Source organism: Heterocephalus glaber, unplaced genomic scaffold (assembly GCF_053883595.1).
Source record: "Heterocephalus glaber isolate CG9 unplaced genomic scaffold, H.glaber_assembly_v1.0 deba00001606, whole genome shotgun sequence".
Classification (NCBI taxonomy): Eukaryota; Metazoa; Chordata; class Mammalia; order Rodentia; family Bathyergidae; genus Heterocephalus; species Heterocephalus glaber.
This window is the reverse complement of record NW_028258377.1, coordinates 41286111-41311185: the sequence shown is the minus strand read 5'-3', so window position 1 is coordinate 41311185 and position 25075 is coordinate 41286111. Positions and strand designations below refer to the sequence as shown.

At 59.3% G+C, this 25075-nt stretch overlaps 1 protein-coding gene across 2 annotated transcripts in view; it reads left to right on the top strand.

The window, feature by feature from the left end:
- Nucleotides 1-25075, top strand: part of Adamts2 (ADAM metallopeptidase with thrombospondin type 1 motif 2) — a 194731-nt gene that overhangs the window by 168280 nt on the left and 1376 nt on the right. For both annotated transcript variants that reach the window (XM_021242213.2, XM_021242221.2), the window contains 11 exons: nt 3149-3294; nt 4545-4720; nt 5852-5985; nt 9543-9666; nt 10660-10740; nt 12615-12781; nt 14453-14612; nt 16326-16458; nt 17146-17353; nt 18155-18284; nt 18742-18828. In XM_021242213.2, coding sequence (XP_021097872.2) covers nt 3149-3294; nt 4545-4720; nt 5852-5985; nt 9543-9666; nt 10660-10740; nt 12615-12781; nt 14453-14612; nt 16326-16458; nt 17146-17353; nt 18155-18284; nt 18742-18828 — 1546 coding nt within the window. The remainder of the gene's footprint in view (nt 1-3148; nt 3295-4544; nt 4721-5851; nt 5986-9542; nt 9667-10659; nt 10741-12614; nt 12782-14452; nt 14613-16325; nt 16459-17145; nt 17354-18154; nt 18285-18741; nt 18829-25075) is intronic.

Genomic DNA, 25075 nt, shown 5'->3' with positions numbered 1-25075 from the left:
TCATTTATACACTCATCTTTCTTTATTTTATCTTTGGCACTGGGGATCGAACGCAGGACCTTGTGCTTTCGAGGCAGGCGGCAGAACCACTGAGCTAAATCCCCAGCTATCCACTCATCTTTCAGTGGTTTAGATTTTCCTACTTTTGGCCAGTTGCGGACAATTCTCCTCACTTAGCCCAGTAAATACAATGGCTTTTTACATATTTAAGAAATAGTTGTGCTGATTGCCGAGCTCAGTCCATCCTCCCCTAGTTCACAGGAAGCGCAGGTTGAAAATCAGCCTGGGTCGGCGATTCTACCGGGGAGGCGAGGGTGGGCCGTGCCTGGGGCCTGTCCACGTCGTCCGCGTGAGCTTGTGTGTTTGGGTGCCTTTTGTTGCGGTGTCATCAGTGTTCGGACAGTGTCTCAGTCTGTTGCTTGCTGCCCTAACAGAATGTCACAGACTGGCAGTGCATGAAACAGTCATTTATTGCCTCATGCCTTGGAGGCTGGGAAGTCCAGGATGAAAGTTCCCACGTTGGCTGGAGGGGAGAGAGAGGCCCAGGTGGCGAGCTTGTCCCCTGTGGAGAGCCAGTCCTGAGATAAGGACAGCGTGCCCGCTTCCGGCCGCACTACCCCCTAAGTATTGCCTTGGAGAGCAGATTTCTAATTTAAACCGAGGGCTTCTGCCTGGCCTCCGAAGTTGTGTCCTCCCTTCTCAGGTGTGAAGTGCACGCCCTCCTCCCTCAGCCCCAGTCTTAACGCATCCCAGCATCGCTCAGGGTGGTTCAGTCTTCAGTCTCGCTGAGCCCGGGTGGAGGCCCGTGCGCTGCAGCTCCAGGCGGCAGACTCCTCCCAGCACAGCCCTCAGGGCCTCCCACACCCTGCGCTGGGGTCCACTTTCCGATTTAGCCGCCTGTCGAGAGCGTCCAGCGCCCAGTAGACAGCAGCGCTCCTTAGCACCTCTTCCTGACAGAGGGGTCAAGCGGCCGGGAGAGATGGGAAAGAGGAGGCGGTGAGGGGCAGCAGCCAGGCCAGGAGGGACAGTCAGGGGCGGTCACCGAGGAGGGCCGTGCCCGGGCGGCCGCTGCCATGCCACCCGGCAGGGGCTCTGGAGTTCAGGCTCTGGGCACGGCCAGACCAGCCCCACCACCCGCTCCACCCTCCAGCAGAGTCCTGTGTTTCCTCATTAGATCCCTGCACCCTTGAGTATTTGCCATTTTTCCAGACAGAAAAGAAATCTATATTTACATTCTACACAAGAGGCGGCCCCAAGAGACGCTCCCACCTAGTGGAAAGGGGCGTCCGTCGGCAGGGCCCTGGGGTTCGGAGCACTGGGCTTGGTGAGGTGGAGGGCTCTGCTCACCCCCAGGGAGCGTGTCCTGGGTGGAGAGTGCAGGGTGGGAGGCCTGGCTGAGGAGGGAGGTGACCCTTCCCCTCCCGGGACCAGGGGCGGGGAGAGGAGAGGCTCCCAGTGGCCTCGGCCCTGGGAGGTGAGGGTGCCGCCTCATCACAGGACCAAGGTCCTTATAAGGAGAGACGCAGATGCGGGAGAGGGACAGACAGCCTCTGCCTGCCTCCCTTCCTGTTGCTCCACATCCACTTGGGCCTCTCTAGCGGGAGAAATGCGCGTAAGCATTTGCACGTTTGTGTGTAACTCGGTTTAATCCCATCGCACGTGCTTTCATAAGGAGGGATCACCCTGCTGAACCTGGACGGAGCCTCTCCTAACGGGCTTAGCTGGCTGTGGAAGGGCGCCCAGTGCCCTCTGTTCCCCAGAATTGGGAGCTTGGAGATGCCGGTGGCCGGCCATGCCCAGTGAGAGCCACAGCCCGGGCCAAGGCCAGGTGTGTCGTGAGCCCTGACTCCCTGACGGGGAAGCTGCTACACTGAACTAGGGAAGGAATAAAAGAGAATTGCTACTTAAATAGCGTAGATTTCTGTCATTCTTCCCAAGATGTAGGGGGTTTTCATGAATAAATATTTTTATTTGTTGTAATGACCTCAGAACAATTTCTAGTGTCTTTTAAAAAAAATTTTAATGATATTGACCGGATAAATGGTTGTTTTATTTATCAGCCTCTGTCCATCAGAAGTTTCCATCTGCTGTATGTTTTTGTAAATAAAGTTTTATTGGAACATGGCATGTCCATTCATTGCTTTGCTGTCCACAGCTGCTTCCAGGCTTTAATGGCAGCGTTAAGTAGTTACAGCATCAGTCGTAGAGCCTGCAGAGTCTAAAGTAATTACCTTCTGGCCCCTTACAGAAAACATTTGCTGAAGAATTACTGCCTTCTCTGTGCGTTCTTTGTATGGAAAACAGTATTACAAACTTGTATGAAGAAAGGCTGAGTCTGCAGTCCAAAAGTTGTCAGTCAGTTGGTTTAGAAAATCACTGTTCTCTGGCTTGGATTGTTTGTAGTAATTGAGGGAGGTTGTTTGTGTTTTAGTACTAGGAACTGAGCCCAGGGAGCTCCAAGCTGCATCCCTGAAGCTTGCTTGAGACAGGAGCAGGCAGGTCTTGGATCTGTGACCCTCCTGCCTCAGCTTCTGAGACCTGGGTTGCACCGTCATGCCGGGCTGTAACTATGTTTCCAAAGCCAAAATGTTTAGGGGGTATATTTTCTCATTCTAAAGCAGTAGTTCTTTTTATATCTAATTTAGCATTTTCAATTTTGCGATCTTCTTAAAGCAAGCCCCTGGGCTGTGTCAGCTCTCTCTGTCCCCGAGGAGAGCGGTGTGGTTAGACCCAGGTTGCAGAAGTGTGTTTTCTACCTGCCAGTGTTCTACATGTCATAGTCGTGATGATTTTTGCCTTTTGGGCTTAAAGAGACCTTGCTCGTGTCTGGAATCGCGGGCTGACGGGCCTGTTGTGTATCTGTGTGGATGCAACATGGAGTGGGCGGGCTGAGGGGCAGAGGGCTGGGCGAAGTGTGTAAGACAGGAGCCTGGGCAGCGGCTGGGGCAAGGCCTCAGGCCAGCGCCTCTGTGCTCTCCCGCCCCCAGCGAGTGAGGCTGTCTCCCTTGGGTGCTCTGAGCTTGCAGAGCAAGTGGGCGTGACCCCTCCGGGCCTCCATGCCGACAGACAGCGCACCCAGGCTGAGGAGAGCGGGGGTCCCGAAGGCCCTGTGTGAGCCGTCATCAGCGGACGGCTTCCTGTCTTTTAGCATTGCTTTAAAGGACACTGCATCTGGCTGACGCCCGACATCCTCAAACGGGATGGCAACTGGGGCGCCTGGACCCCCTTCGGCTCCTGCTCACGCACCTGCGGCACAGGGGTGAAGTTCAGGACGCGTCAGTGCGACAACCCGCAGTGAGTGGCCCCAGCTATCCCAGCCCCGCGCGTGGCAGCTGAGGTCCCCACTGCCCCATCGCTGGCCCTGTGCGGCAGGCCCGTGGCTGCTGCCTGGCAGGTCTGAAGGGCCCGAGGTCGAGCACCCTCCCCTGGCTCCTGAGCTGCTGGCCTGGGGCCTCCCCTCTGCCCACCTGGCACAGTTGAGGGACAGAGGGCTGTGGGTGCACAGACGTGAGCCGAGGTTCGGAGCATGGGGTGGGTCCTCCACGGCGCCCAGCAGGAGGCCGCACCTGCTGTGGGTCAGGCCTTTGCTGCTGGGACGCTGGGGGATTTCCTCTGGCTTGCTTTGGCCTGTCCAAAGATTTGGATTAAAAGTTCTAAAAGGTTTAGGTTTATCTGAAAACATTGAAAGTCTGGAATTTCACATAAAAACCTAAACAAATTTCCAGCTTCCAAACTGGGCTGGATGTGGCTGGTGGACCTACCTGAGGATGTCCGGAGCAGACTTCGGGGTCTGCCGCGAGTCCCCTGCTCTGGCTTCCTAGACTGCTGCACTTTCTCTGGCTGGGCGCTCACCTGGCCATCGAGGAACCAGACAGGCCATGGCCGCTGGGAGACGGGTCCAGCGGCCAGACAGCCTGCACTGCAGGAGCACACGTGCTCCCGCGCCAGGCTGCCATCCTGGACAGGAAGAAGGCCCTCGGCTCCTCCTCTGTGCACCTTTGGGTGCTGTCACGCTCACGGGGAGGAGACCTCAGGCTGGGGAGTTAGAACCCCAGGAGGCAGCTGCCCAGTCAGCCTTGTTCCCTGTGAAGCGAGGAAGTTGCAGGAGCACAGCCCAAATTCTGCGGTGAGAGAAGCCCATCGTGAGGTGCCCTCACGTGCTAGGCACTCAGGAAGAACTTGTGCACACAGGCTTCCGCTGCTTCAGACTCGCTCTGGGACTTCCCACCATGTGCCAGAGCCTTCTGTGTGCTGAGGGCCACGAAGGAGGTGTGGCCAGGCCTTGCCCTCTGGGGCTGGTGGGCCAGTGGAGAAGACGGAATCTAGGCTCCCAGTCACAGCTCTGTGTCCGTTTACAGTCCGGGCATCAGCGGGGAGCGGGGAGCAGGGAGGTGACCTGGGGAGCCAGGAGCGGGGCCAGCCTGGCTCCCTCTGCTCCAGACCCCTGAGGTCTGGCTGGCTGGGAGTTTCCTGGGCAGCCCAGCTGGGACGTGGTCGTGCCTTCCAGTGCCACCACGCAGCAGGCTCTCTGCTTTCTCCTGCAGTCCAGCCAATGGGGGCCGCACGTGCTCCGGCTTGGCCTACGACTTCCAGCTGTGCAACCCCCAGGACTGCCCTGACACCCTGGCCGACTTCCGGGAGGAGCAGTGCCGCCAGTGGGACCTGTACTTCGAGCACGGCGATGCCCAGCACCACTGGCTGCCCCACGAGCCCCGGGATGGTGAGCGCCAGGCCCCGATGCTGTGGGAGGCGAGGCCATTACTCATGGGCTGCGGCAGAGCCCGCCCCGGCCGGTCTGGCTACGGGGCCTCCTGGCCAGGACTTGGGCTGGGGCTGGGCTGCAGTCCCAGGGGAGCCAGACACTGGGCTCCTGCGAGGCTGCTGGGGAGGCCGGGAGGAGCCAGGCTCCTGCCATCACCATCTGGTGAGCGAGGCTGGCCAGGAGTGGCGCTGGCTCTGCCGAGCTCAGGGGACCCGTGACCTTCTGCAGCAGTCGGGACTCTCAGCTGCCGCCGTCTGAGTCGACTCTGCGTCAGGCATTCACGCCACAGTCCCAGCACTCTGGGAGCCCGAGGCAGGAGGGCCACAAGCCAGGCTCCTCCTGGGCAGCCTAGGGACACCTGTCAAAATAGGAATGTGGAGAGGGCTCGCACTGTGACTCGGTGTGAAGGGCCTGGCGCAGTCCCCGCTACTGAGGAGCGGAAACAGACAGAGGCAGAGTCAGAGACAAGGGAAGGGAGAAGGGAAGGCATTTTGGCTCAGAAGGCTGGAAAGCCGGGTGACACCAGGCCTGGGGGTGCTTGTAGGGTCACCCTTGGGTCCCAGGACCCCCAGGCTCGAGGCCCTCACCAGAGAGAGCGCTGTGTCTGTGTGCGGCCCGCGCACATCCTGCCAGTGCTTAGGGCATCTCTACGTGATTGCAGCTCTTGCCACAGTGCAGGTGCCACGTGAATCAGTGCCACGCTGTGTTGTTTAGAAAATACTGACCCCAAAAGAGCCTGTACATGTTGGGCACCGAACAGTTTTTTCTAAATATTCTTGATCAAATGGATCAAATTGTCAAATTGGTCAAATGATCAGACTGCGCTCCTTTTGGGTCTCTCTCTCTCTCTCTCTCTCTCTCTGGAGACTTGAGCGGAACCAAGGGGCTCTGGTCCCTGGGGACCTGCAAGAAGGCTGACTGAAAAGGAGACTTGGGTCTGATGCAGCCGCCAGGAAGTGGACCCAGCGCATCAGGAGCCCTGCTCGCTCTGCTGGGAAAGGCTCAGGGACCAAGGAGGGAGGGAGGCTCTGGGTCTCGCCCCCCGTGGGGCTTCTCTTGCGAGGAGGCTCCCCAGCTCTTCCCTTCCAGCCCAGGAGAGGTGTCACCTCCACTGCGAGTCCAGGGAGACCGGGGAGGTGGTGTCCATGAAGCGCATGGTGCATGACGGGACGCGCTGCTCCTACAAGGACGCCTTCAGCCTCTGCGTGCGTGGGGACTGCAAGGTGAGAGCCGGGGACCCCGCCTCCCGACCTGCAGCCCTCCGCTTGGCCTTGGCGACTGCCAGAAAGGGTCCCTGGGACGAGGCAGGCTCAGGTTGTGCTCCTCCCTCCCGTGTCGGGGTCCCAGACTTGAGCGCCGAGGAACTTGGTACCTGGGGCTTGGGGGCACCTCCTCCGATGTCCCGGCCCTAGGTCAACCCAGATTCTTGCCTGCCCCAGCTGGTTCCGGCGCGAGAGAGGCACGGGTGAAGCGCACCCGGCGGGGTCACCTCCAGCTGACCCCACTGTAGGCTGAGTGGTTGGAGCCCAAAGGGCACTGAACCCAACAAACCTGCTGGACGTCCCAGCTTAGCAACACTGCGCCCTGCAGGGCATTGCCTCCGCCACAGTCAGGGCATGACTGGAGCTGCCACTGGCCAGTGGCACAGGGCGCCCAGCACAAGGCCGAAATTCAAAGCTGGAGGTGAGGCTGCGGTGGGCTACATACTGCTCTCACCACCAGAGTGCGGCTGGCCTTCTGGACAGCCGTGGCTTCTCTTCTTGGATGTCACGCAGGATAAGTGTGGGCAATCGGCCTGTGGTAGGAGCTGACGGCCCGGAAGCAGGGGAGGCCTCTGCGGGGCTGCCTGGAGAGGACCGTGGTAGGAGTCGGGGGCTGATCCCCTCCTTCGTGAGAGGCCGCAGCACCTCCAGGGTGAGCCGCAGAGGGCCCTGAGCAAGGCTGACGCCAGGAGTGGGCGCAGGCAGCCGGCTGCTTGCCCTCGCGTGCTTCGGCAGGGCCACAGGAAGGGGCCACACGGCTGACTGCGGACAGCCAAGCCGGGCACAGCTGTGAGATTGTAGCTCACGGGGGAGCCGAGTGACCCCGTGGGGAGGCCAGCGCCACGAGGGAGGAAGTTATTGCTTCCATTTGCCGAGGGAGGACCGTGTGCCCGGTACACAGAGCCACCGGTGGGGGCAGAGGCAGAGGCAGGAGAGCTGGGGAGTCTGGCCCACAGCCCCGGCGGATGTCCTTGGGAAAGACCACCCAGACAGCGAGGCTGGGCGGTCCTGTGAATGCCCCCAGCCAGCTGCAGGCCTCTGGCGCCTCCAGCTGTCTGGTGCCCGAGCCGGGGCAGCTCGGAGCTGAGGAAACATCCGCACAGTGTGTGGAGCCAGACGAGGGGTCGCACGGCCACGGACTCCGGGCGGTTGGTTTGTGTGTGACGGATGTGTTCCTGGCAGAGACCTTGCTGGCCCTGGAGGGGTGCTTTCTCCCCGGCCAGGGAGAGTTTCAAGGTGCCCAAGCATCCTGGGATACAAAGGCATTTTAAGGAGAAATAATACAGATGGTAAGCATGGGAAACTCCTGGGAGTGGAGGAGCTTCGGATAGCAGCTACGAATGTGATCGCTAACCTAACCGGGAGGTCAGAGCAATGCCGCAGCCTTTCAGTGGCTGTGGTTATAAGTTGATATTATAGTCTTGATATTGATAATTAAAGAAGACTCAGTTAAATATTTATTAATGGCGTGACTTTGATAAAGGCAGGTTGCTAGATTTTGTGATATATATATATATATATTTGCTAAAGGAGACGGGAAATGGGAAATAAGATGAAATATATCAGTACTGACAATACATGTGAACACGAAAGTCCTCTTAGAAGAATCGAATACTGGTAAAATAATAATAATATTTAAGTGGATGCTGTCAGAGAAGATCAAAGTTACATGGGGAAGTTACACGTGAGTGACAACAGCTGTGAGAGGAGAACACGCACACACAAAGCAGAGAAATCGAGGAGGATCAAGCATTAAATGAGGCCAGCAGTTCATTTTGATTTTCAAAAGAGCGTAATTCATCTCCTTGATAAAAGTAAGAACCTGCCATCAAATATGTCATCTAAAAACTGCTACAAAAAAGAAACTGAAATAAGCCAGTTCATCCTCGCCCTCCAGTACAGAACCCCGGGCAGTACACGGCAGCTCCGGAGGGTCAGGTACTCGCCAGGGTGGACATGCCCGAGCCTGGCCGCGCCTCTGAGATGAACCAGGCTGTCTTCCTTTTGATTTTCTTTGTTTCTGTTGCTATAACAATACCTAGGGCTGGATAACGTGGGGAGAGAACAGGGTTGTTTAGCTCCCAGCTTAGAGACTGGTGCTTAGAGTCTCAGCACCAGATGCCTCCCAGGGGTGCAAACTTCTCTCAAGAACCACTGAAGGAAACGTGAGTATGTTGAGAAAGCTGAAATTAAGCTGGGCCTGAGGCCCACACCTGTAGTACCAGCACCTGGGAGGCTGAGTGGGAAAACTACAAGTTCGAGGCCAGTCTGGGCAAATTAGCAACTGGGGGACCCTGGGGATATAGCTCAGTGGTAGAGCGTTTTCCTAGTATGCATGAAGCCCAGATTCAATCCCAGCATTAGAGAGAGAGAGAGAGAGAGAGAGAGGAGTCTTTACAGGAGAGTTGGCTGTGAGCCTCCTAGCAGCCAGAGCAGAGGGAGCCCCGCATTGCTGTCCCGTACTCTGGATGCCAGGAGGGGGAATTGCCCAGCAAGCGCCTCTCCTCTGCCAAGCCCCCGAGAAGTGGCCTCCAGCAGGAGGCTGCACCCCTCGCCCTCATCAAGCCCTGGGGCACTCGGGCTGCAGAGAGGAACAGAACCTCAGTCTCTCTTGTCTGCCAGGTTAGGTGAAGAAAATCCCCTCTGTGCAGCTATTTTAGCTCCTGAAGTGGCAGTGTTGAGGGATCCCTTGCAAGAATGAGGGCAGAAGTGTCGCACACTGAGGCCAGCTGGGCCCCAGCACCTGAAGACTGAAGGAGGCTGCACTTCTGCAGCAGAGCGGAGGGGTGCAGCATGGACCGCGCTGGGCCGGCCGGGAGCCTGGGAGGGGCAAGGCCGGGCCCTGAATTCCTGGAGGAAGAGGGGTCTGGGAGGAGGAGGTTAGGAGCTCTGCTGGCAGTGGGAAGGAGCAGAGGGCGCTCCACCCAGGGCGGCTCACACGGGGAGGCGCAGGGCCCACTTCACTGCTCGGCGCTCGCTGCAGGTTGCTCTGGGCCTAAAGTGGCCGGGGGTGGAGCTCAGCTTTCTAACCCAATTCTTCAACAGGTAGGGTTTAAAGGAAATGGATTTTAGAGGAAAAGCTGGGTATTTTGCATTTTAAGTTCCTCAAAACTGAGGGGTTGAGTAGGGGGTGGCTGCATCCCCTGCTGCCTAAGCCAGGTCCGCCCTGGGTCCTAGTTCACGCGCTCTTACTGTGATTCCCGCCTGTGGCGGATCTCCCACCCCCTCAGGCCCGCCCGCCAGCGAGCTGCCTGGCTCACAAGCTAACTGACTAGCCTCTTCTCTGCTTGAGTCGTCTCAGGCACGTGACCCCGTTTTGTGGGCAGAGACGTAAACTGAGGCACAGCAAGGCCTAGGTGGGAGTTGCAGTGCCCTGTGCGAGAAGTGCCTGGGACCGGGGCACAGACTGCAGGCTACGGAGGGGACGGGTGCCGGAGAACAGCAGAGCAGCCCCGGGCAGGGCGAGGGCGCGTGGGAGGCGGAGGGCCTCTCAGGCGTCCCTGTGGCTCTCCCTGCAGAAGGTGGGCTGCGACGGGCTGATCGGCTCCAGCAAGCAGGAGGACAAATGCGGCGTGTGCGGCGGGGACAACTCCCACTGCAAAGTGGTCAAGGGCACGTTCTCGCGCTCCCCCAAGAGGCTCGGTGAGTGGCTGCCCTGGCTCTGCCTGGGGTCCTGGCTTTGTGAGTGGTGGCCGGGAGCTTGGGGTGATGGAGGGGCGTGTGCTGCTGGGCCTCAGAAGCCTGTGCTGGAGGTCGGGGCCCTGCAGGGCACTCACCCGACCACAGGACGGCCTGCCTGCCCGCTCCATGCCTCTCCTCCTGTTGCCCGTTGGCTCTCAGCAGGGCATCCCTGGGCCACTGGTCTGTCCCAGCGGGGCTTCAGGCTCCTGGCTCTATTACCCCATTTTTTGTTGCTATAATGAAATTCCCGAGGCTGGGAAACTTATGAAGAAGAGATGTGTTTAGTCACAGTTTGGAAGCTGAGAGTCCACGCCAGCTGTAGCAAGGGTCCTTCTGACTTCAGCACCTTGTGGCAGATGGTGCCATGATGGGCGGAGGATGTGCGAGAGCAGAGGGGAGGGGCCAGAAGTGACCCTGTCAGGGCCTGCGCCTGCCCTCCACCCTCTGGACAGCCCTCGGCAGCCAGCTGCACCTCTGCGCCTCAGCGGGTCTGTCTCGGACGGGGCAGAGCCACTCTGGATTGCTCTTGGGAGCAGGGCATGGGGCAAATGCACAGGTCTTTGCTGGGAGTCAGAGGCTGGGCATAGCCTTTTGAGGCAGGTGCTCAGCCCTGGGCTCTGCAGGCTGTGGGTCTGAGGAAGTCTGAAGAGGCACGGCGGAGGCCCAGACAGGCCACACAGAGGCCTCCTCAGGTGTGGTGACATGGAGCCACGCATGCCTGGACACCAGGGCTGGGCTCCCATCCGAGTGTCCAATGGAGGAGGCAGGCCGGGAGGACAGGCGGGATGGGCAGTGTGCAGGCTCTGGGTTTGTCTCGAGCCGCCCCGGTGGGCAGCCAGAGCCTGGAATTGCAGCAGCCTCGGGAGGCCGCAGTGAGGCACGGCCATCCCCCCGCAGTCTGCGTGCCGGCCCTCTCTCTTCTCACCTGGCATCGTCTTCCTGCCCTGAACATAGGCTACATCAAGATGTTTGAGATCCCCGTGGGAGCCAGGCACCTGCTCGTCCAGGAGGCGGACACCACCAGCCACCATCTGGGTGAGTCTGCAGCCCAGGCGACCTGGCATCTCCAAGACCAGGCTCTTCCGAAGTGGGCAGCCAGGGCTCTGGGCCCGTGAGTGTGGCCCACGTCCACCGGCCCTTCAGCCCAGCCTGGGGCCCTTTCCTGGGCTCAGCTGCACACGGGGAGGCCAGGCTGTGGGGCGGGGCTCCCCTGGCAGTGACTGTGAAGGCCTTGGTCCCAGTGGGCCCCGCCCCTCCCACCGGCCGGGGAAACCCCTGTCTGCCCTCTGTGAGGCGGGCGAGGCCCGGGCGTGTCCCCTCACCCACCAGCCTGAAGCTCCATGGCCACACTGTGAGGATGGCTCACCTGCTGTATTTACATATTTTCAGTTGCTTCATTTTATGTTGCTTTAAAGACTGAACTTGAACCCAGGGCCTTGTGCACCCTACCACTGATCTGACACCCGCAGGCCGTTCATTTTAAATGTAAGAGATTCTCCCTAACATGGGGGTTTCTGACATCTCTTGAAGACGTGACCGTTCTCACAGCTCTGGGTTCCTCTTCCACTGTGGCAGCCCCAGCCCGTGGGATGCTATTTTCCCAGCCCCAGGACCCTTTCCAGGGGCTGTCTTCATCACCGCACCTGACTGTGCCAGCACAGCAAGGGAAGAGAGCTTCCTCCTGGCTCGGGGCCACCCACACCCAGACCGCATGGGACTTCATCGTCCACACCCTCTCCCTGGGGCTGCCTGGGGCAGTGCTGGACAAGGCCTGTCCCACCTGCATCCCTGTCCTCTGCAGAGGTCAGACTGGGCCACATCGGCCACCACCACAGACTTGTGACGAGCCCACTGCTGTCCTTCAGCCCTTCAACACTTTCTCCATACTATTCTAAGGGCAAGGCTGTCACTGTGCTTGCCTTAACAGGCGGTAAACCCTGAAGTGAGTCCCTGAACAAGGCATTCCTGTCCCAACGCTGGGGCCGAGGGCCACGCCTTTCACAACACAAGAGCTGATGCCACAGTGGGTTAAAGATCGCAGACTTTCTTCAGGGTGCAGAGTGCCAGGGCCTCTTCCAGAAACAGTGTTCTCACTGGTGCCCTGTCTGTGACCCCCCCACTTGCCTTCCGCGCTGCAGGAGCTGGGGGCATCCGGACCAGATTTTCCTAGACAGTCAGTGGATACCCAGCGGCCTGGGTGGGGGATCCAGGTTACTGTGGTGGAGGACACTGCTTTTCCCGCAGGGTGTTTGTCACCACCATGGCAGGAAGCCCCGCCCAGCCCTCCCCCGACCTGTGCCCTGAGTTCCAGGAGGTGCCCTGGCCCTGGCAGAGATGCCTCCCTGGCACCCTGCCTCAGAGGCTCCTGTGCTAGTCAGCTTCACACTGCTGCAGGGAAGTGCCGAGACAGAGGACTTAGAGAAAGGTTGATCTGAGTGCAGCGGGAGCTACAGTCATATCTGGAACGGGTGGGGCCCCACTCAGGTGCCACCCTCAGAGGCTCCACCCCAAGTGCTGTCTGAGGACCAGGCCTTTAACATAGGGCCTAGGGGGCATTCCGCTCAGCAGCCTCACCAGCCAACCTCTCCCTCTGCTCGGATGGGCCACAGGGAGGGGCCTGGGCCTGGGCCTGTGAGCCTGCAGCGCCTCGGGTAGACAGATCCGGAAAGGGTGCCCCGGGCCAACGCCCCAGGTGGAGTCAGCCAGTCCCCACAGGGACCGCAGCAGGGTGTGGCCCCCAGAGCAGCATGGGCTTCTAGGGCACAGACACAGGGGCGCTGCACCCCACAGCGCTCCCCGCCCGTCCGTCCGTCCGGGCAGTGGGCCCTGCTGGAGCTCCCCACAGTGGGCCTGGGTCCTGCCCTCGAGTGACCATGGCGGGGTGGGGGGCTCCCTTTTGCCGTTCTCAGCCGTCAAGAACCTGGAGACAGGCCAGTTCATCTTAAATGAAGAGAACAACCTGGACCCCAATTCCAGATCCTTCATCGCCATGGGCGTGGAGTGGGAGTACAGGAGCGAGGACGGCAGGGAGACGCTGCAGACCATCGGGCCTCTCCGTGGCGCCATCACTGTGCTGGTGAGCGCAGGGCCTGGTCCGGCGGGGTGCAGCGGCCCCGGAAGGGCAGGGCGGGGGCTCCCTGAGTTCCGCGGCCCCACTCTGAGCAGCCCCTGTGGCCTGCTGTGGTCTCCACCCCGTGTCAGAGCAGACATGGGGCGTACAGCGTCTGGGTGTGGCACCCGCCCTGGTCACCTTGGCCGGTCTCTGCTCTGAGGGCTTTGGCCTCCTCATCTGAGTGACAGTCACACGCACAGCTGCCACCCGTCATACTTGTTCACGCCAGCTGTCACACTGAAGTGGCAGTCGAGGACTAGATGAGGGCCAGACTGGGCTTTGTCGCCAAGCAGAACTGTCCTCCGCATCTCCGTGGTGTTCCTAGTTAGGAGGAGTTCCCAGAGGATTGGATTTCCCAAACACTTTCTAGATTCAAATTTCAGTTAATTGTAGAAGTGATATAATTTATCGTCACCAAACTCAGACACTACCGGAAAGCCTCCTGTGCCCTAGCCCCTGCCCTCGGGAGCTGGCTGGGCTGGGTCTGACCCCCCAGAGCCCAGCAGCTGTGCACATGGGGATGCAGTGCCGAGGAGAGGACCAGGATGGGCCAGCAGCATGTACGTGCAGGTGCAGCCCTGCTCGCCTGTCCTGCTAGGTAGGACGTGTCGCTCCACGGAAATGCCCTTGGTGACCTACCCACAGCAGGCCCAGGTCCTCGGTGTTTGCAGTTTCTGTATCTGCAAACTCACCCACTCACTGGAATCCCCTGGCGACCCAGGGTTGGGCATTTGCGGAATGTGTTTCCGGCTGAGGCGAAGCCACCAGTCACTGCCTTCTCGTTTTGGCCCCGTGAACACGTCTCCTCGGAAGCCTGTTTAGTGTCGTGCACTGGCGATTTTGTGCTTTCTTTAGCCTGATGCTAAAGCCCTGTCTGGTGTCTCCTAGCCCAAAAGGCTGTGACGGGGAACAGGCTGGGTGAGAGAAGAACATCACGGGGTGTTGGCCACGAGGTCAGTGATACTGAACTGGCGCTGTCTTGAACAGAAACACATCTAAAACACATTTGTAAAACACATTTATAAACATTATAAATTATAAGCACATTTGTAAAACACATTTTATAAAACACATACAGAACACACTTATCTGTTGACAGGCTGACAGAACATGAGACACAGGCTCACAGGATGCTGAGCCTGTGCGGCCGGCCCTGGACATCGCACCCCTTCTCTATCGGGAGCCGAAGGGGAGCAGGCCCTCCTCCCCTCCTGAGCGCCTTGCTCGGCAGCACAGTGCGCTGTGCTGTGGGCTGTATCCTGGGCCGCAGGGCAGCTTGGGAGCTTGGCTCACAGCGGCCGCCCAGCATCATGGGGTACTGGACTGCACATTGCTTCCCTGGGAAAAAATCCAAATAGAAATCTGGACTGCACTACATGCATATTGCTTTTGCACCATCATAAAGTCAAAGAGCTGTGAGCCAAGCCCTCGACAGTCAGGGAGTGTCTGCCTCTCCCCTGGAGTAAGGGCTTGTTAACATTACTTGCAAGTTCAGCATGCGTGGTGACATCACAGAGCTCCTGTGCAGGACCAGAACCGACTGCACGCCTGTCCTGGGCGCCAGTTCCTAAGCAGGCTGCCGAGCTCAGTGGACAGCAGAGCAGATGAATTCGTGGCTGTCTTGGGTGGGCACAGGTTATCCCAGAGGGAGACACTCGGATCTTGCTGACGTACAAGTACATGATCCACGAGGACTCGCTCAACGTGGACGACAACAACGTCCTGGAGGATGACTCTGTGAACCATGAGTGGGCCCTGAAGAAGTGGTCACCCTGCTCCAAGCCCTGTGGCGGAGGTGAGGGGCTTCTCGTGGCTGGGTCTCCCGGGCAGCAGAGGCAGGTGTCCCGAGAGGTCGGGCTGGCGGGGGGCTTCTGGGTGAGGACCTGCCCGGCCGACAGCACCCTGCTGAGTGCAGGCCCGAGGCCGTTAGTGGAGGCATGTGCCAGGTGTGCGAAGACCGGCCCTAGAGGAAGCCACAGCAGGGACCTTGGCCTGGGGGCCAAGAGCCTGGCCCAGGCTGGGGGCCAGTGGCTGATGGGTAAGCTTGAGGCATCAAAGGTCACTGGGGAGCCAGGGGGTCACACTGCAGCCCTGGTGGGACAGGGCCCAAGCAGGACACACCAGTGTAGGAACAGCCCTGGGAGGGGCTCAGGAAAGCCTCCCAGAACTTCCTGGGGCAGGGCTGGATACAGAGCAGACCCAGCTGGCCTAACCCCCAAGGGTCCACGGCTGGATGGGACAGAGACCTACAGATGATCAGGGCTCCCCCCCACCCCGATGCCACAGGGCCCCATACGTAGAGGACAAGCTGGAGTTCACCAAGGGCAGGGGACCTCAAGCTGGGCAGGTGGCACCCCAGCTTCGTGATCTCTGAGGTCCAGGTACTTTGCTGACCTTTCCTGCCACATTGGTGCCTTGCCTCTCACTCCCCAGGCCCTGGCCACATCAGACTTAGGTTCAGTGTTGGTCCGTTTCCCATTACTGTAACAAAATATCCAAAACAATCAACTTAATAAGAAAGAAAGGTTTGTTTTGGCTCAGAGTTTTCGAGGTTTCAACGCATGGTCGCTTAATTGCATAGCTTTGGGCGGGTGCCGAGGCAGAGCCTCGCGGCAGGGGCACGTGATGTGGGGACCTGCTCCCTTGACGGTGTCCAGGAAGTGAGAGAGACACCAAGAGGCCTTCCAAGGCCGGACCCCAAGACTAACTCCTCCCGCTCTGAAAGGTCCCACCACCTCCATGGCTGGCAGCCGAGCCTTCTGCAGGTGGGCCTTTCGGGGACACTTACCCAAACCATTTCTTGGACGTGCAGTTCTCCACTCAGGGCCTCTGCGTGGGCTTCTCCTCAGCGTCCCTTCTACCGCCTTCCCTGACCGTGCCACCCCACCTCTGCTTGCTGCGACATCTCCAGCTGTCCAGACTAGGTCAGGCTGCCTGGTGATGGCATATTCTCTTGAACACGCACTAACTATTGAGATTGGAAGCTCATTATTCTGTGTTAGAGGAGGCACTGTAGGATGTTGAGCAGCTTCCGGCCTCTATCCACTAGATGCCAGTAACATGTTTGCCCTCTAGCGGTGACAACCAAAAATGTCTCAGACTGCTGAATGGTAGAGGAAGAAGGTCACCCCTGGAGACCTGCGGTAGGGACCATGTGGGCTGTGTGCCCCTGTGCTGACAAGTCCTGCCAGGCTCCCTGTGCGTAGTGAGGCAAGGTAGAGCCAATGCCTAAGTGATGGAAGAGAAACAGACTGCCCCGTGCCCCAGGAAGCCAGGAAGGGACCAGGTAAGAAGCAACCGAGGGGCAAACCAGCTGCGCCCTGGCTCTCTCGACCTCCTTTGGCCCAGGGCACTGGGTGAGCACTGTGCAGTAACTCCCAGGGCCTCCTGCACACCAGGGCTGCGGTACAGGGTGGAACAGGACGGGCTCTGCTGGGGGAGCCCTCCCCTCCGAGCCCCCCGGGGGCCCCACTGCCCACATGAGCCCCCTCGAGCTCTCTGTCTTCAGGGTCACAGTTCACCAAGTACGGCTGCCGCCGGAGGCTGGACCACAAGATGGTGCACCGGGCCTTCTGCAGTGCCCTGGAGAAGCCCAAAGCCATCCGCCGAGCCTGCAACCCACAGGCGTGCTCCCAGCCCGTGTGAGTTTGAGAGAGGTCCCCAGCTCGGGGCCCCACTGGAGAGAGGCCAGATGGCCCCAGTGCTGCCGTGGAGCCCTGGGCCTGGCAGCTGCTGCACGCCTGATGGGTCCTCCTCACCCGCCATACTCTGCAGAGCCGGAGATGGTGCGGGTGGAAAGGGCACCCCAGCTTCAGACCTGCTGAGCTGAACGCCAGGGTGCGTGTTAGAAATGACTAGTGGTGCCAGGTGGCAAACAGACTTGGAGGGTGGGCGTTCCCTAAGTAGCACCTTTGATTTGCAGCCCCCAGGGTTTCTCAAGACTGCCTTTCTGGGCCCAGATTCCTGCCTGGTCGGCGCACGGGCAGTTGGGAGACTCGCAGGGACGGGGGTGAGGGAGTCCTCGCTGCTCTTCAGCTCGGCCCCAGACAGGGAGCCTGAGCAGGGACAGAAAGCTGATGGTGCCGTTCAGGCCTGGGCCCTCCGTGCCGCCCGCCCAGCAGTGGACACAGACAGGGTTATCCAAGTGTCAGCTCCCTTTCTCAGGCCAGCACCGCCAGTACCTTTGGAGAGCAGAAGCTTTGTCTGCAGAGTGAAGCCGGCCGCCCTGTCCACCCTGACATTCCCCTGGGCCTCGGGAAGGGTACCCACTCTGGCCAGGGCGGCTCGCAGGGCCACCGGGCGCTGACCACGCTGCTCTGCCCTGACAGGTGGGTCACTGGTGAGTGGGAGCCCTGCAGTCAGACCTGCGGCTGGACGGGCCTGCAGGTGCGCTCCGTGCGCTGCATCCAGCCACTTCAGAACAACACCACGCGCTCCGTGCATGCCAAACACTGTAACGACAACCGGCCTGAGGGCCGCCGGGCCTGCAGCCGTGAGCTCTGCCCCGGTCGGTGGCAGGCTGGGTCCTGGTCCCAGGTAAGCTGTCTCCCTGGCCCTGGACCCTGGTCCCCAAACTGAGCTTGGATGAGACTGAGGTGGTCAGGGCGTCCCCCCTGGGCACACGGCCCGTCTCCTGGGTACTGCGGGCCTCTGGTCAACGCCCGGCAGAGAAGCGCAGCAGGGTGCACTGTCACTCCTGTGTGTGGTGTCAGTTGGGGCCCTGGGCAACCGGCTTCTCAGGGCTCCATTATACCAGAGTCTGGGTCTCATCTCAGAGGCTGCAGGTACAGCCAGAAGCCGGCCAAGGCTGCAGGAGGGGAGAGGAGCAGGACAGACCAAGTGATGGGGATGGGCGGGAGGGCGAGAGGGACTGCTCTGGAGGCAGCGGCCGAGCACCAGCCCAGGCCCGTCAGGTGCAGGGACATCCTGAAGGACAGACGTGGCGCTTGCAGTCACAGTGAAAGGAGACAGAGTAAGATCCACGAACAGGGGAGGGAAAGACATCCGGAGAAAAGCAGCACCGCTCCCAGGTGGAGCCACAGGGCAGCGCTGAGGCACAGGAGACCTCAGCACCTGGCGTCCCGAGGGCTGGGGGGGGGGGGGCGGTCAGCCCGACCTTGGAGAGGGCCCGCCCCCCAGTGCTGCACAGTGGCCCCGTGGGGGCCACACTTGGGCCACACACGAACCGGAGCAAGGGGGAGGCCGGGCCGGCGGAGGCTGTGGCGCCTGCGCCTGCCGACTCGGAAGCGCCCGAGGGTGGCGCGTTCGCGCCCGCCACAGAGGCCCCGCCCATGGGCCCCGCGTGGGAGGCGGCCTCACTGGACCCTGCCCCTGCAGTGCTCGGTGACCTGCGGCAACGGCACCCAGGAGCGGCCCGTGCTCTGCCGCACGGCAGACGACAGCTTCGGCATCTGCCCGGAGGAGCGGCCCCAGACGGCGAGGGTCTGCAGGCTCGGCCCCTGTCCCCGTAAGCCCTGGCCCTCTGCTGCCCCCGGCCCGCGCGTGAGGGCGTTGGTCCAGGGGAATCCAGCTCTTTCCCCGGACCGGCTGGGGAGGCCGAGCGCTCGGAGGGCTGGGTCGGTCCCTGGGTGGGAGGTGGAGGGCGCTGGCCGCAGCCGCGCGGGCGTCCACTTCGCTCAGTCCAAGCAGGGTGCCCCCGGCGCAGGGGTGCGGGCTGGAGTGGGTGGCCCCGGGGCCCAGAAGCCGGAGAGAACAGAGCGTGCACGGGAGCGGCGGGGCCCTGCGGGACAGTGAGGCCCAGAGGGATGGCGGGCGAGGCGGGCGGCAGAGCCTGTCACCCCAAGGGAAGGCCGTGGCTGCTGTGCAGAGGCCCAGGCCCTTCTGCCGTCCCTCCCAGACCCGAGCCGCTGTGCCCGGGGCGTGTGTGGCCCCCGCAGCTGAGCCCCCCTGTCGCTCCCCTCCAGGAAACACCTCGGACCCCTCCAAGAAGAGCTACGTGGTGCAGTGGCTGTCGCGCCCGGACCCTGGCTCGCCCGTCCAGAAGATCCCAAGTAACCGACCCGCTTATAACTCTGCCTCTGCCCTCCAGTGCATGCCCTGCGCCTTGTGGAGCTTGCCCTGGGCTCCCCTCCTCTCTGTCTATGGAAAGCTTCCGTGACTTTCGCTGAGTGCTCTCTCTCTCGGTCGAAATCTGTTTTCTTCTGGGCCTTGTGCTCGGTCGTCTCCTCTGAGCTTGTGCCACCTGGCCGCGAGCAAGGGCCAGCCTCACGGAGGCACAGCCCGGGGCGGGGCGCTGGCCTCTTCCTGGGGCGGGGACCCAGTTGGCGATGGCTTGTGAAGGGGCAAAGATCTGTCGTGGTGCTGGAGGGGCCAGAGGCCTGAGTGCGCATGTGACCACTTCGCCATGGTGACTGTCTCGAGGGCCATGTCTTTCCGGCTGAAGCTGCGGGCGGAAGGAAGTCTGAGGCAAAGCCTGCCTCCTCCCCTTTCACACGCCGCCCACCGCCCCGGCGAGGCCGGAGGGCTCTCCGGGGTGTGAGTTTTTGTGTCGCCACCCTGGGCGGCTGGACCCCAAGTTTCCGGTGGTGTCAGGGGTTTCCCGGCTGTCACTGCTGTCGCTGCTGCTGCTCCCCTTTGCTGAGTGTGTCCTTCTGACTCGTGAAACCGTGGCCTGCTTCCGTCTGGCCTTTGCGTCCAACTGCACAGCCCTGGGGCCACCCCCTGTCCTCTCAGGGGTTCGGCCGTGCGGAAGAGGCGGGGCTGTGTTCCTCGGCGGGAGGTTGAGGCCACAGCACCACCGCCATCCTCTGTCCTTTTGCTGCGGTGGCCTTTTCTCGTGTGCATGGGGCCCCATCCTCTGGGTGGAGAGAGTGACGGGTGGGTGGTTGCTTCACTGGCGATTGCCTGATTGATGATCTGATGTGGATGTGCCTCACCTACCAGTGTGAACAACTACAGAATTACCTCAATTTTTATTGCTTTTTTGCTTAGAAAAACTATGTAGAAAATGCCTTAAAGTTGAAAGGTAACAGAATTGGCTGCTCGCCCCAGCCTCAGAGTGGGGACCCGGGCCCGGCAGGAGGCAGACCCTGGAGGTCTCGGGGTGTCCTCCGAGCCGCCCACCTTTGCCAGGGGGAATGTTCCAGGCCCAGACCACCTGGGCCCTCTGCGCGCGGCCGTCTGTGCTGCCGAGATGCCGGTGCGTCGCTCGCCCCCTCTGAGCTCAGCAGCCACCTGGCCCTTGGGCGCTGACTGTTGTGTGGAGCCCCAGGCGGCTCCAGCAGGGCAGCCTTACCCCAGAGGGTGGCACACCTAGGCTTGGCGGTGACAGCGTAGCACTCCGGCCCTGCCGCCACACCAGCCCCGCCTGCTGGCCGCTCCATCTGTTAATAACACATCCTCGCTGGCCCCCACCCCGCAGCTGAGCCTCCCTCCTCTGGCAGTAATTACTGTTATGTAAATAACCGGTGTGTAACATGCCGCTCCTCACGACTGTTAACTCCCAACTTTGCCGAGGCAATGTGAGTGACCTGCTTGACTGCGGTCCCGGGCGTTGTGCTCGCTGTCTATATGCACTTTGGTTTATCAGGGATATTTTACTAGTGTTTTGTATGTATTTGATGACGTATTATATCGGTTCCGTTGTCGTTGCTTTTCTGGTTTTCTTTTTTTTTTTTTAATGAGACGATGTCAGTGTGTGCCAAAGTGACTGTGAAAACGACCTTTATTCTTACTGGTGATGGAAAGATCTCCTGTCATGCATCCCACAAATAAACTCAATAAAAGTTCAGTGAAACTGGGTGCTTGGGTTTGGCAAGCTACGGCGCCTTCTCCTCTCCTGCAGGCGGACAGTGCTGAGGAGCCTTGGGCGTCGCTCTGTGCGGTACCTTGTTTCTGACTCAGGTCTTCACTTCCCCTTTCCCTCTGCCCCGTGTAGACGTTTGGGGCCACCCAGACACATACCCAGGCGTTTTCAAAATGTGACAGCAACCTGCTGCCATGGCTGGGGCTTTGGGCGCTGAGTGCCGGACGAGAACCTGGAGGGAATGTCTAGGCTTCCTGCTCGTAGGGCTGGGCTGGCATCAGGAAGAGGGCGCCATCGGGGCACTGCCCTGGGCCTGGCCCAGTCCCCGGCTTCGGGGCAGCGAGTGCCCCTGTGGCACAGGTGGTGGGGGCAGGACCTCCTGCCTGACCTGGGCACGTGCTGTGGCCTACAGGTGAGACGCCTTCCGGTCCCTTCTCTGTGCCGGGAGCGGTAAGAATCACGGACATCACAGGAAGGAAACACAGGGCCCCACCCAGCGTCACGGAGGTGGGCTGGGACACCGGCCCAGCCCTTCCTTCCCGATGTCCGATGCCCCCGTGCCTGTGGCTGAGTTCAGCTGCCCAGAGCACTGGTGGCTACTCAGAGGCAAGACAGGGTCACTGGGGACGCCTGTGGCCGACAGTGCTGCACACGGGGAGCCAGCCCCCGAGGTGGGGGGAGCAGTGCCCCCCAAAGGGGCCCCCGGGCTGCTCAGGAGCCGTGTGACCAGACTGTGAGAGGCGTGTGGGGTTCTCACCTTTTAACTACTTGCACAGCCTAGTGAGTGGTGAAATGGTGCCGAGCCCGCTGGCTGTGCGGGGAAGGGGATCCATTCTCCACCCCAGTGCGGTGTGGGGGCTGGAGACAGTGGAGGTGATCAGGGCCTCCGTGCACCCCCACCCACGGGCCCCTCCTCATCCTCCCCCTTTTACTAACCTCAGAGAAAGCCTCACTTTGCACTCATTCTGGCGTCTCTCAGATACTTAATTCTGTCCCGCTCAGAACTTTGCAGAGGAAGGGCTCAGTGTTGGGGGCTTTAGAGGAGGAAATAGTCACACCTTGGTAGTCATCTTTAATTTGTTCCAGAATGCCAGACAAGTGCCAAAACCAACATGGACTGAAGGAATTTTTCCCCATGAGAAATAATGTAATCACAAATAATTTGTGAGCTTTTACACTTTTCTGGGCTAATGGCTTAGTGGTATCATTCTTAATTTTTTTTGCAACCTGTGACATTTAAAATGCACAAAAGTACGAGACAGGAACAATGGATATGTGAAGGTTCTGCACTGTTTCCAAACTGCTGTGAGACTGACTCAAGTGCCAAATGCTGAAACATTTTTTTTCCCATCAAAATGTGATGAGTATGCTCTGAAGCCAGCGAGTACCAAGGTATAACTGTGTTTCTTTTGGCTCTTGGTTTCAGAGGATTCAGTCCGTGGGTAGTCTCGCTCCAAGGCAGAGTCCTCATGGCGGAAAGGCACAGCTGAGCAGAGCAGCTCACTTCCTGACAGCCAGGAAGTAGAGTGGAGGAGAGGGACGGAGAAGGAGAAAGGGCACACCTTTCTCGGTCACAGCCCGCTGACCTCGTGCAGCCAGGCCCTACCTCCTAACAGCTCATGCAGCTGTGAAGTCATCAGTGGATTCATCCACGCATGAGGATCGTGACTCACGATCCAGTCACCTTCCGAAAGCCCCGCCTCTGAACACAGGAGCCTTTTGGGGGACATTTTTTGATCCAAACCGTGTTGTTGCTGTGTTAGAGTTTGACTTAAAAATGTACTTCAGAGGACCTTTCCTTTTGGGAGGGGGCATGGTGTGAGAGATGGAACCCACGGCCTTTACTACACCCCCACCCCGTTTTACAATTTTGAGACAAGGTCTCAGTCCCTAAGTAAGTTGACCGTCCTGGGCTCACAGGCATTGGTCGCTGTGCCAGGCGGAAATTTTCCGTATATTCAGGTTTCGTGCTACTTTTACTTACTGCACTCAGGATCCATGAATACCAGTAATACTGTTTTCTTCTAAAATAACATTCAAGTTTAAAAGAGAGTTAACTTAAAACCACTAAGCAAGCCGTACTCCACATGGTGTTCAAGACTGCTCAGATCGTGGCGGGCCACAGGTGGTGTATTTATGAAAAGCGTGTTCACTTGCCATGGTTTATGGTCGTTCCGTAGAAGCCAATAGGCTGTTTGTTTGTTTTTGAGGCAGGCTTTGTAGTTCAGGCTGGCCCTGAACTCACTATGTAGCCCAGGCTGGCCTCGAATTCACAGCAATCCTCCTGCCTCAGCCTCTCGAGTGATGGGATTACAGGTGTCCAACACCCTGCCCGGCGAAGCCAGTAGGTCCTGCTAGTTCATTGCCGCTGAACATGGTGGAAGATCATGAATTATAAAACCCAAACATTTCTGTTGGCGGAGACCTTTGGTGTCAGATTTCAGGACCTATCATTCGGCCCTCTGGGGTGTAATGTGCATCTCCTCATCTCAGAGGGCTTTCTGGTCAGCGATGATGCCTAGGAGCGTGCAGCCACTGGTGTGCCCGCTGCAGACAGTGGTGGCGGTGGCAGCTGTCCCTCAGAGGTTGGTTTCAGGACCTCCCCCGTCGCTCCAGTCCTTCAGGACCACGGCGGCGTGCGTGAGACCTGTGCACACCCTCCGTATGCTCAGCTGTCTCTAGACGGCTCTCAACACTGAGTACAAGGCGTGTTGCGAGAGCCCTTGCTACGCAGCTGCTGCTTGGAGAACGCCGAGAAGGTGTGTGTTCAGGACAGATGAAACTTTCCTCCAAATGCTTTTGGTCCAGGGTTGGTTGGATCCCAGGACGTGGAACTGCACACACTGAGGCTGACGGTATTCTGAACATATTCTAGGTTGATGATAGCATAGCCAAGCTCTTGGCCAATGACTTTGCGCCTTATTTATTCATTCATTGGCTTATTTTAGGGTGTAACAACAGAGAGCATTGCAGCTCGCTGTTCAAAGGAAATCGGAAGTCGGGAGGTAAAGCAGGTGGAAGGGAGGTGTCCCGGAAGAGGACTCTGGTCCTCAGAGCCGTCTCCATACACTCTGTAGACCTTACTGGCTGCTTCTCCTGTGTGGAGCCCAGATCCAGGCATGCCCTTGGCTAGGGCAGCCAACGTCTCCTGCAAGGGGCCAGAGAGTAACTCCTGTAGGTAGTGCAGCAGCCCACAGAACCCCTAGCACAACTACTCAGTGCTGCTGTGGTAGTAGGGGAGCAGCAAAGGTAAGAAATGAACAGGCCTGGCTGTGTTTCAATAAAACTTCATGTACGGAATGGACACAGGGACAGATGTGGTCCACAGCCATACATCCCGACTCCTGTAGATGATGAAGGAATAGGCACGGCTGTTGGGCTGCGAGTCAGCTCTCATGGTCACTTGGTCCTATTGCTTTGGGCCTGTGGCAGCATGGTTCATCCCAGATGGAACATGTGGTACAAGAGGGTTATTTACCTCATGGGGTCCCAGGAGCAAATACAGAGACAAGGAGCCATCCCAATGTCCCCCCCAAGGCCACGCCCCCAGTGACCTCACTTCTTCCAGGTAGGCTGCACCTCTTAAAGGTCCCACCATTTCCCAGTCCTGCCACAGTCTGGGGACCAAGCCTTCAACACACAGACCTTTTGGAGGACATTCTGATCCCAAATGATAGCCGCCGTGCTCTAGTAAAATTTTATTTACAAAACCAAGTGGAAAGACAGACTTGGCCCCGGGCCATAGCTCCCCAGCCCCTATAATTAGATCAACATGATGGCCAATTCTCAGGACCCCCAGCCTGATGGGAGAGAGAGGGAAAGGAAGTCGCAGGTACGTGTTTAACAGCAGTCTCGTTACCTGTGTGAAGGGAAAGGTGCAGGCAGGGGACAGTGTAACCACGTGGCGGAGGTCCCATCCCGTCAGGCTCCCAGTTCCTCCTCTGTCCAACCTTGTACAGTGGGGGAGCCGTCACCAAGTCCAGGAGGCTGCAATCAGCGGCTTCCACACCATTCGGCCGAAGTGCAGAGGAGGAAGAGGACGGAGTGGAGGCAGGGAAGGAAGCAGATGGCGCTCAGTGTCCCCAAGTTCAAACAGGGTTGTTCTGATTCTGCCTCTTTCACAGACTGGACATCTGTGTCCAGGTTTTCGGTGAGCAAAGCCTTCTACCAGTTTGCAAACCCTGACAGCCCCAGGTCAGGCCCTCTGGGTTTGGTTTCCTTGGGCCATGACCTGTCCTGCTCTGCCTCGGGAGCATGTTTCTTGGTCTTGGTGTGAGGAAGACCCGGGCTTTTCCTGCGTGCCTGATGTGTTTGTATCCTCACGTTTTGGGGCCTGCAGCCACATATTTTCCCCCTGATTTTGACCCCCTGGGAGTTCGGAGCCGAGTGGGTCTGTCTCCAGCAGTGAGGGCCTGTGGGCTCTTGCCTGGGGCACGTGCCCTGTGTTGGACTCGCTTCCTTGCTGGCCCACAGCCTTCCCATCCTTATGCCCT